We start from the raw sequence: 12,071 nt of genomic DNA on the forward strand, positions 1-12,071 counted from the left end.
GATTCTGATAAGCCCCCCCGCCCACAGACCCCCACAACCACCGGGCAAGAGTTGTGAGGATGAGGCCTTGTCCCCATCAACATGGGGACACAGTGCTTTGGGGGGGACCCCAAAGCACCCTCCCCATGTTGAGGGCATATGGTCTGGTACGGTTCAGGAGGGGGGTGCTCTCTTGTCATTTCCCCTTTTCCTGTGGCCTGCCAGGTTACGTGCTCGGATAAGGGTCTGGTATGGATTTTGGGGGGACCCCTACGTCATTTTTTTTCACATTTTGGCACAAGGTTCCCCTTAATATCCATACCACACCTGAAGGGCCTGGTATGGATTTTGGGGGGACCCCCCCGCACATTTTTTTTTAAATTTGAGTGCGGGTTCCCCTATAATATCCATACCAGACCCAAAGGGCCTGGTAATGGACTGGGGGGAGCCCGTGCCATTTTTGTTAATTATTTTCATCCATATTGCCGAGACCTGACAATACATTTCAGCCTACTAGTGCGATAATATTAAAGCGCTGGTGTAAAGTCCGTGTCAGTCTCTCCGTCCTGGCCCCTCCCCTCCCCTGGAGGGGCCAGGATGGAGAGACTGACATGGAAGGGGAGGGGCCAGGATGGAGAGACTGACACGGAAGGGGAGGGGCCAGGATGGAGAGACTGACACGGACTTTACACCAGCGCTGTCCCAGCACAGCATACCACACCAAACATCCAGTGATTTTTGCATAGAAAGCCGTTATAGTATGGTGCACTGACGCACCAGTGCCATGTGAGTACCCCGGTGTGGGGAGCGTTTTCTTTTAATAAAAGTATTTTGACTATATTACACTATATAGTTTCCTTTTCATTTATATGTATGGAGCCACATTGTTTCCAGCTGGAGGAGTGCCGCAGACACTGAGCCCAGGGGTGGCTCCAAAGCATATTTGGACTCAGGGTAGCAGCTGAGTCACACGCTCTGAGGTGAGCACATTAGCTTAAGGGGGTCACGAAGAAGCACAGGAGCATGTTTTGCAGCACTCAGGATACCTTCGGCATGATGTTGGATTGTTGTCACAGCTGAACACCACCTGCATGCATTGTTTTATTATCACTGCTGGACATTATTTGCCCGCACTATTTAGAATGCCAAAGAGAACTTTTGTTCATTATTTATTTATTAATTTTTTCATTTTAAAAAGCAGGATACTTTATATTGAGCACTAAGCAATTTTTATGTTGATTAAGACACTATGTATGGTGTAACAAGCACTATTAAGCACTAATTTATGGTGTAACAAGCACTTGTTTTTTCACACCTTGTTTATTTTTTCAACATTCATATTATTTGTATTTGTATTCTAAAGTAAGCACAGAGTTGGTTATTATTAATTTTGTTTTTGGGGTCACCCAAGCGCAGCGCATAACTTGTAAATTTATCCTATGCACGTTATATGAAGCATGATTAGCGCATGCAGCTGGAGGTAGCACAAGCAAGGCATAAGATCATTGTGGCTCACAGAATTTTTCCAATTTGAATACATTTTAGCCGGGAGCAGTTTTAAATGACATTGTTTCCTTTACAAATGTCATTTTGCTGCTCATTCATTACACTAAGCAGTATTACATAGTGTGGGGCGTGGACTCAGCCCCCTGAGCCAATGATTGGCCAAAGGCACGCTGCTCTCACAGCAGAGCGCATTGTGATTGGCCAAAGCATGCAGGTCAGGTGCATGCTTTGGCCAATCAGCAGCCATCAATGTACTGCGATCTCGCTGTGCATTGACGGTCTCGCCGTTCATTATGGCGCATTCCGCGGGTGCTCGAATTTCCCAAGAACGCCCCATAATGTTCGGTATTCAGCGAACGGGCAAACACCCGATGTTCGAGTCGAACTACTGGCTCATCCCTAGTTATTTATGCTTATTGCTTATTTATAAAACAAATATTTTTCATGTACTATGTGGTAAAATGTATATTACTACTTACAGATCGATTGCTTTCATCTCTGTTTTTATAGTGTATGGGGAGGAATTTTTTTTTTTTTTCGGTTAGAGTATTAATGGGTTAGACCAGCCTATCTCAAGCTTTTTCTGCAGTTCTAGGTACATAAATATGGTGGTGATAAAAAAAGGTCTATGGAAATAGACCTCAAGATATACACTATATTTTGACAATATAGTAGTTACATAGTTAGTCTGGCTGAAAAAAAAGACAAAAGTCCATCTAGTTCAACCAATAAAAGGGAAAAAAAAAATTGGTGGTAAAAAAATGTAGGTGTTGATTAAATTATAATATTTGTATATCGTTGACTTACCTGTTTCCTCTTTAGATTTTTTTAGTTCTGAAGTGAGTTCCTTGACTGAAAAAGAAATAAATAATTGATAATTTAACAAAAATAACATAATAAATAATGAACACTTGAAGAGAATATTATATAGTAAAAATAAGAAGAATTTTTAGGTATATGGTGCGCCATTTCACAGCCAAATTAGACTGCAGCACTATTGCTCAGTAACCACTTAATCATTACTTTTTTGGGTGTAAAACTGCTTCTATCATATGTTATTTACGGGAAAAAAAAAGGTTTTATATATAAAAGTCTCCGCCCTGTTAGGAGGTTCTAAGCCCACATCTAGAGCAGCTGTTCTCACCAGTATCTGCTCCATCTGCTGCTCCCAGCAACAATACTGGAGCTGACGGGCGTTCAGCCAAGTAGGTACTGGTGCCTACTCTTTTTATCATGTTGCAAAAATGTTTAGACCCTGAGGAAGGAGACATAGATCCCCAAAATGTGTTGGTGTGCTGCATACCTTCGAAAAAATATAATTTGTTGTATTTAGAGATTAGAGGCTTGTGGGCGGAGCCGTCTTTAATATTGATAGGACCCTGGGCAAACATTTTCACACTAAAGCTGGCCGCTGAGTTCATCCTGGGGAAAGCAGCATCTAATCAGACAATTATGGAGGCCTCAGAGGAACATGTCCTCCCCCCCTCCACGCTTTTTGCATGGCGGTTGCCAAACAGCACCACCTGTGCAGGGAGGCTGAACTGCACCTGCCTACAGGAGACTGAACTGCACCTGCCTACAGGAGACTGAACTGCACCTGCCTACAGGAGACTGAACTGCACCTGCCTACAGGAGACTGAACTGCACCTGCCTACAGGAGACTGAACTGCACCTGCCTACAGGAGACTGAACTGCACCTGCCTACAGGAGACTGAACTGCACCTGCCTACAGGAGGCTGAACTGCACCTGCCTACAGGAGGCTGAACTGCACCTGCCTACAGGAGGCTGAACTGCACCTGCCTACAGGCTGACTTTGTTCAGGCTGCAGGCATTGCCCAAGTAGAATGAAATGCTTGTGACTTTCAATGCCATTTTTGTACAAACTGGATCCTGTCACCAGCAACAGAATAGCTAAAAAAAAGAGTGCTCACTGCCCCAATGACAGCCTCCTGGCTCTGTTGGTGGGTGAGATTCTGCAGCATTTTGGTCAGCAAGGGGGCTGAATCATAGGAGCAGCAGAACGGTCTCTTCTCACTATCCTGTTGTTGGCAAGTTGTCCCCAGAGGCAAGATCAATAGTATGAGGAAACAGATGTTCAATTAGCCCCGTAAAGCTGTGTTCACTTTGTTAATCCAATTCTTTACAACTGAAATATATATATATATAGCACATTGCTGTGTCCTGCCATTCGGTTGAATTAGATTAGAATAGACAAAAATGACACAGGGCTCTCATGGATGGATACAGATCGGAGAGCTCCAGAAGATCTGTTCAGAGTAGAGAAAAATTAATCTTTTTGGGGTTTTTTCTGGGTTTTGTGACTGCCAGATCGGGGTCTAAAGTCTAGAGACTTCAAAGAGCTTTGGGAAGGAAGAAGTCTCTAATCCTATGTCTGGGTCTTACTGTAGACCAGCAGGCTGCTTGTGCAGGTGTGCACAGCCTTTATGTAAATCCTAGGACCTTTGCCATAGTTCAGGGTGCCACCTGGGAGACAGGAGGTCCCTTGCCCAGACCAGGATTAGGGTGGCCACCTGTCCGGGATTCACCCGGACAGTCCGGTTTTTACATCCTTTGCCCGGGTTTCTGACTGCCTGTCACCCGGACACCAGCCACCAGGGCACCCTCAAAAATTCTTATAACACCCCCATAAAAGCTTAATCACAATTTAGGATCCATAACATGTATCAGAATTTCACGTATCTTTACATATATGTAACTGTCTGGATGGAAACAGCCCTAGTTACAAGGGACTTGTTTCTCTCTGTGGAGGGATACAGAACCTCCTGGCCACATTTTCCGATGCTTTGCTTCTAGTCCCGGCTACTGGAGCCCTGTTAGGACTGTTCACTCTGGAAGACCGATATACTGGGGAGGAGTTGTGACTGTGTGTGGGCAGGCAGAGGAAGGGGCTGTGAGTAAGAAACCGGGGGACAGAGAGGGGAGGAGAGAAGCTGGCTGCCCATTACCAGGCTACATATGTATGTATTCATCTCATAGTATGTTGTGGTTGTGTCAAGTGTATTTATGCATGTTTGTGTAAATATATGTGTGTGTACGTGCATGTATATAACTGAGCAGTATATATCTGAGTGTGTATACATGTGTGTACGCATGTATCTTAGTATATATATCTGAGTGTGTCTTTACAGTATGTGTGTATGCATGTATATGAGTATATAATTCCTTCCAAGGAATCTGTGAATAAATGATGCAGCCTTGTGGGTGCCTACTGTCATGGGGGGGGGGGGGCTATATGCTGAACATGTTACATGTTATGCCCTAAATATGAGTGAAACATGCAACTTGTGGCCAAGGGGTAGTAAAACCAGTGTTAGGGGAAGAGGGCTGTGCTGGGAGATGGAATTTGGTGGGGGAAGGATTTGTGCTAGGAGGAGGAATTTGGGCTTAGAGGAAGGATGTGCTGGGGAGGTGGCATTTGTAGGGGGAAGGGCTTGTGCTAGGAGGGTGGGATTTTTTTTGGGGGGAAGGGTTTGTCCTAAGGTTGATTTTGGGTGTGTGGGAATTTTTTGTGCAAGGAGGGGGAACTGGGGGGTTGTACTAGGAGATAGAATGTAAGGGAGCTACAGCTGCTGATTAGCATTTTCTGACAGTATCTAGTGCTGCTGTCACAATCCAATGTCCCAATAGGGAGATTCCTCCATCTACAGTACTTCATTTGTGTGGATCAAGTTCATTATTTTTTTTTGTTCAGCCCTCTGGCTGAATGAAAAGTAACTGGGTGTGGCCAGCTTAACAGATCACTAAAGAGAAAGTGCTTTAAAAAAAGCCACGTCCATAAATTAAGGGGACAAAAATCAGGTAGTACTGCGTATTACCAAAATAGCGGACTTTTTAGGCTAGGAAATAATAAAGAGAAAATCTAATGAAAGCTATCAATTTTATTGAAAATATTATACAATAATCAAAAAAAAAAGATAAAAACATCACATATGTGCATCTGTATTTATGTGCAGTGAGCCCTTGTGCGTCTACGCGTTTCGCTGTTAGGCTTCTTCAGGATACAACCAAGGTTCAAAGACGCAACAGATAAGAGAATATATTTCTCTATCTGGAATGAAATACAAAGATTAACAGAATCCTGCACTATTCACACTATTTTACATTACATACTGCTGACCAAAGTGATCATTGTCTCCACAGTTTCTGGTTGCTATTCAGTCCCTGACTATTTTAATGACGGTCTTCTCTAAGGTAGGCTCAGAGAGTTAGCTGTCTGTTTATTTTCAGTGCACATAAAATCATATGTATTGGTAGAGTTTCATTTTTTTAAAATGATAGTGCTGATGGGTATGCATATCTGTGAGACTTTTTCTTGTGGCACAGCAATCAAAGCCTATTTTATGAGTTCACGATGGGTTTGATTTATTAAACCATACTCCTTTAAGCCCATTCACTGTTCACCGCAATTGGACCAACACCCAGTGTTTGCCGCGACGCGCTGTGCGTGCCACATTACTGCTCAAGTTTGGGTGCCCAAAGGGGCCCCGGGTCTTGTATAGTTCTAGCAACACCCCTGTATTGTACCCAGGCCATCCACAATGACCACCAACCCCATAAGGTACACAATACTCCACTCCTGGGCTGATCTAACCTAACATTTAAACAGACTGTTTTCAAAGTATTCCTTAAATTTCTTTTCAAAGCATTGTCCATCTCACTACCCCCGTAGACTCCCACTCCAAGGTCTTTATCAATCCAATTGTCTATAGTTTTAAAAAAAAAAATGCTGTGCGCTAGTAAAGTATTCGGGTTTGACTTGAAGTAAAGGTGGCAACCCTAACCAGGATGAGAGCGCAAAGTGAGTCCAGGGAGTGTAGCAGGGAGCTGCAAGAGGTACGGAGGTGTACACAAGCTCAGCAGTGCTGTGCAATGGTTGGAGGGACCAGCAAAAGGTCTGCGTTTGAGGTCTGAGCTGCGGTGCTGCAAGAGCGAGCCAGGAGGCTAGTCTTTTTTCATTTTTATGTGAAGGAAAGGTGGAAACTCCTGTGAGGGCAACAGTTTATTATATATATAGAGTGAAAAATGGAGAAATAAGTCCAAAATTCCAATTCCTAAGAGTCCAAATAGTGAACTTAAAGAAGTGTCAATCTAATTTCGATCGGAACAGACACCCGGTCCTCCCCACAGAATGAATATGAAAAAAATATATCTGCTTACCAAATATTAGGAACTTCCAAAGTCTATAAGCACTTCAGTGAGCATTCACCTCTCACTACAGGTATAACCACTTTAGTTGTCCAGCCAACTTGATTGGATTCCAGAGAGATACCCCTCACAGTAATTACCCTTCAAAGGAACTCCAGGGTCCGACCATTCCACAAATCACATGGAAGAGGAAGATAGACCCATTGTGCAACATCCATTTAAAAGGCACACTTTATTAAAAGTTCTACTTACAGATTGGATAAATTAGGCTTATATGGAAATATTAGTTCGCCTGGCACCCTCCACGGGTGTACCGACGTCACCGCTGCTCCATGCCTAGCCTGATGTACGTTTCGTCCAATGGGACTTCTTCTGTGAGGCAGAAGAAGTCCCATTGGATGAAAGGTACGTCAGGCTAGACATGGAGAAGCGGTGACGTCGGTACACCCGTGGAGGGCGCCGGACGAACACATTTTTCCATATAAGCCTGTTTCCATATAAGCCTATTTTACCCGATCTGTTGTAAGTAGAACTTTTAATAAACTGTGTGTGTGCCTTTTAAACGAATGTTGCGCAATGAGTCCATTCTTCCTCTTCCATGTGATTTGCGGAATGGTCGGACTCTCTGGAATCCAATCAAGTTGGCTGGACAGCTAAAGTGGTTATACCTGTAGTGAGGGGTGAATGCTCACTGAAGTGTTTATAGACCTTGGGAGGTCTTAATATCCGGTAAGCAGATATATTTTACCATATTCATCCTGTGGGGATCAGCGGGTGTCTGCACCGATCGAAATTGGATTGACGTTTCTTTAAGTTCACTATATGGACTCTTAGTTGGAATTGTGGACTTATTTTCCCTTTTTCACTACATGTCTATGGATGGACTTTTGTGCACACTATATATTGATCATGGAGTAACAGCGCAATACTTTGATTTCTATTTTCTGTTATGATGTGTACATATGTGTACATATGTGTATATATATATATATATATATGTATATATATATATATATATATATATATACAGTATATACACATACATACATACATACAGTACACACTAGTATATGCCTCATATACTGAACCTTCAGATCCTGGTTTTACTTCATATATTAGGAAAAAATAAACATGTGAATAGCAATACAGGTTCCTGGACCCCTTACCATTGCTCCTCAGATGTGATATTTCTATTGTGAAGTTGTTATCTATGGAACAAAAAGAAAAATATAAGAAATACGCCTTAAGGTTGTGAAGACTTTGACTCTGATCTCGCGTTTCGGATTCAACATTCATGTTTGCTTTTCTCATGACCTGGAACTGATACTGACTTTATCCTGCTTATTGATTTGGTTCATCAAGAACTACTTAATGATGCCCATTTTTGACCTATCTGTCTGCTGATCCTGGCCTTCCTTTAGACAATTTCCGGGTGGTCATTCTGGTCAATCCTTCTTGCAACTACCATTTTTCTGACCATTTATGAAACCAACGATCTTTCTTAGAGCTGTCATCATACCTATCAAGCTTTTTTAGGTTCCCTAAAATTGTGCTGACCACCTGCATCCTGACAAGGCCTGCTCATTAAAGAATGAGGTCTTCTAACTTGTCCAACCACCTTATAAACTGAGATCTGTAATGTGTGACTTTAACTCGGCTTCCTTGATATACAAGACTGCTTTTAGATCTGGATAGAAAATAACCATTGGCATTTTCACACCTGTATAAATGTAACTCCCCAGCATTACAGATTGTTCTGCTTATTCAGGTAGATTCTCTTTGGAGTCTGTAGTTGGGGGTGCAGCGTGGTGCGATGACAATAATTCACAAAGACCGGTGCAATAAAGAACTTTTATTGAAGCATGTAGTAGCAGAACCCAGGGGTTGTCGGGATGGAAAATCTGCCTAGCCATACACTCAGCGTTCACAGCAATGAGGATGGCGTGGCGGCATCCAATAGGATAGCTTCCCCAGTGTCCCAAGAAGCGGAACCATGTTCATCTTGACTTCATCCTCCAACAATAGTGCTGTTGCAGGAGAGCGCCATCTGTCGTGGAGAAAGTAGACTGCACCTGTCTACAAGCCTGTGCATCAGCATCTGATATATGGATCAGATCTATGGTTACATATAATAAAATGATAAATATCATGGACTTACTTGTTTCCTGTTCATTGTTTTCTAGTTGTGAGTTGAGTTCCTTGACTGCAAAAAAGTACATTTTTTTTGAAGAGCGTGATAAAATGTATCTTAAATCAATGAACAAAAATTGTCATCTGTAAATGCTTCACGTAAAAACACGCCCCTTTTATCAATAATTCTGCCATATTTCAGGTCTTTACTTTGCTTTTTATTTATCCTTAATAGAAATGGTAGCAGATTTGAGCGTTAAAGTGATAAAAAATAACAAACATGTTATACTTACCTGCTCTGTGAAGTGGTTTTGCACAGAGCAGCTCCGATCCTTTTCTTCTTTGGTCCCTCTTTGGCTCTCCTGGCCCTATCTCCTATTGAGTGTCCCCACAGAAAGCAGCTTGCTATGGGGGCTACCGCTCCGCTCCCGTAGACGTCCTCTGACAAAACACGGGTAGGGCGTGGCCTAACTCTGACGCCTTGCACCATCTCCCAACGAACACAGGCTTTGAACCAGACGCTTCTCGGATGACACTTTGTTGCTTGTTTGAAATTACCATAATGTGAGTACTAACTTGTCATCTAATATAAATAAAAAGTGTTTATGGTTTTACACTATGGGTTACTATATGTGTTTGGTTTTTATTTTCCATGATAAGGAGCACAAGTCACTTTAAAACTTCTTAGCTGGGTTTTCCTTCCCCTCCCTTAGCTTTCCCTCTCCCCCCCACCTCCCTTTTTTTCCCCCTTTTTCCCCTTTTTTTCCCCTTTTCTCCCAGCTCACAGGTAATCACTTTTCACTAGCAGCTTTTTGATTATAGTACTTTTAGGACAGCGCCAAACTCACTCTTTATTTCACATTTATTCTCCGCTTGCTCCACTCCGGTGGGGATTGCGTGTGTGGGGGCAGCAGTCCAAAACTCAGTCTACTTATTCCCCACTTAATTTTTGCCAAATACAGTATATGCAAACTACATAACGGTTAGGAAAAATTGCAGAAAATGCATTTTTTCAAATCTGTACTAATAATTCATTAAAAAATGTAAATAAAATAACAAATTTGGTATAAATAAAAAGCCTATTTGTCCTGAATTAAGGCAATATGTTATTGTAGGCTACAACGTTAGAGTAGACTACAATTACTAAATGGTATAATGTGGAGAGCTGAGACATCCTTGAACTCAAGGGGACTATAGTAGAAAAAGGACCAGGAAGTGGTTAACCTACACAATAACTACCATTGCTGCAAGAATTGATGACCTACCGTCATGGCCAAACATTTTTCACCCCTGCATTTCTGTCAGATAATGCACCACTTCACCAATTAAACTGTTGCAAATACAAATGTAATGTAATGAAATGTAATTTGTTTGTATTGTTATGACGGTGACTTGACGGGACTTCCCTGTGATGTCACGGAAATGCCACAGGGAAGTCCCGTCATGTCCCGTGCGTCAGAGGGGGCGGGGTCACCGAGTGGCCCCACCCCCGTTATTTAAGAACCATCAGACGAGGAGACGCCGTCACACAGCGGGAGCCTCCCTCCATGCCAGCATGGATGCGGAGCGGCCCGGAGAAGAAAATAAAGAAGAGAAGAAGAGAAGAAGGAAGAAGAGAAGAGGATGAAGAAGAAGATGAAGAGAAGAGCGGGAGCCTCCCCCCATGCCATGGGTGCGGAGCGGCCCGAGGAGAAGAAGATAGAAGACGCCGTGGAGGAGATGCTGGATGAGAACGTCGGAGGAAGAACCAGAAGAGCCAGAAGAACCAGAAGAAGATGAAGGAAGATAGAAGAAAGAAGAAGCATTTAAATAAAGGAATTGTCAAAAACTGTCTCTTGTCATTTTTAACATTTTTGACAGTTTTTTAGTGAAATGGTAGCGGTAAGTACCCCCTTACCATTTCACACAGGGGGGGGCCGGGATCTGGGGTCCCCTTGTTAAAGGGGGCTTCCAGATTCCGATAAGCCCCCCGCCCGCAGACCCCCACAACCAGGGTTGTGGGGATGAGGCCCTTGTCCTCGTCAATATGGGGACAAGGTGTTTTGGGGGGCTACCCCAAAGCACCCTCCCAATGTTGAGGGCATGTGGCCTGGTATGGTTCAGGAGGGGGGGCGCACTCTCGTCCCCCCCTCTTTTCCTGCGGCCTGCCAGGTTGCGTGCTCGGATAAGGGTCTGGTATGGATTTTTGGGGGGACCCCACGCCGTTTTTCTTTTCTTTTTTGGCGCGGGGTTCCCCTTAAAATCCATACCAGACCCTTATCCGAGCATGCAACCTGGCAGGCCGCAGGAAAAGAGGGACCCCCACGTCATTTTTTTTTTAAAATTTTGGCCGGGGTTCCCCTTAATATCCATACCAGACCTGAAGGGCCTGGTATGGAATTTAGGGGGACTCCCACCTCATTTTTTTTTTTTTTATTTTGGTTCGGGGTTTCCCTGTGGGGAATTCCCATGCCGTTTTTATCAATTAACTTCTATGTGTATTGTCGGCAATGCAATAGCCGCAGGTAGTTTTAAATGGGTTTTTTCCTTCGAAATGTCATTTTGCTGTCAGACTGTTCTAAACACGGGAAACATTCGAATTTGCCGCAAACACCCCAAATTGTTCGCTGTTCGGCGAACTTGCGAACAGCCAATGTTCGAGTCGAACACGAAGCTCATCCCTAGTTGTGAACAGCAATCTTTAAGTCTGACCACAGATTTTCTATTGGATTGAGGCCTGGGCTTTGACTAGGCCATTTCGACACATTTACATGTTTCCCCTTAAACCACTCAAGTGTTTCTTTAGCAGTGTGTTTGGGGTCATTGTCCTGCTGGAAGGTGAACCTTCGTCCTAGCCTCAAATCATACACAGAGTGGTACAGGTTTTGCTCCACAATATCCCTGTATTTAGTACCATCCATCTTTCCCTCAACGTTTCCCAGTCCCGACTGCTGAAAAACATCCCCACAGCATGATGCTTCCACTACCATGTTTCACTGTGGGAATGGTGTTCTTTGGGTGATGTGATGTGTTGGGTTTGCACCAGACATAGCATTTTCTTTGATGGCCAAAAAGTTCAATTTTAGTCTCATCAGACCAGAGCACCTTCCTCCAAAGTAATGGCTTTTTTCTGGCCACTCTGCCATAAAGCCCAACTCTATTGAGCGTACGGCTTATTGTCGTCCTATGTACAGATACTCCAGTCTCTGCTGTGGAACTTTGCAGCTCCTCCAGGGTTACCTTATGTCTCTGTGCTTCCTCTCTGATTAATGCCCTCCTTGCCGGTCCATGAGTTTTGGTGTGCGGCGTC

At 43.5% G+C, this 12,071-nt stretch overlaps 1 protein-coding gene across 1 annotated transcript in view; it reads right to left on the minus strand.

Moving 5' to 3' along the window:
* LOC141133706 (uncharacterized) overlaps positions 1–12,071 on the minus strand; it is a 64,335-nt gene that overhangs the window by 22,938 nt on the left and 29,326 nt on the right. The window contains exons 5-7 of the mRNA XM_073623203.1: positions 8,811–8,855; positions 7,819–7,860; positions 2,293–2,337 (exon numbers count right to left, since the gene is read on the minus strand). Of these exons, the coding sequence (XP_073479304.1) occupies positions 2,293–2,337; positions 7,819–7,860; positions 8,811–8,855 (132 nt within the window). The remainder of the gene's footprint in view (positions 1–2,292; positions 2,338–7,818; positions 7,861–8,810; positions 8,856–12,071) is intronic.

This window comes from Aquarana catesbeiana, linkage group LG03, assembly GCF_042186555.1.
Source record: "Aquarana catesbeiana isolate 2022-GZ linkage group LG03, ASM4218655v1, whole genome shotgun sequence".
NCBI classification, from domain to species: Eukaryota; Metazoa; Chordata; class Amphibia; order Anura; family Ranidae; genus Aquarana; species Aquarana catesbeiana.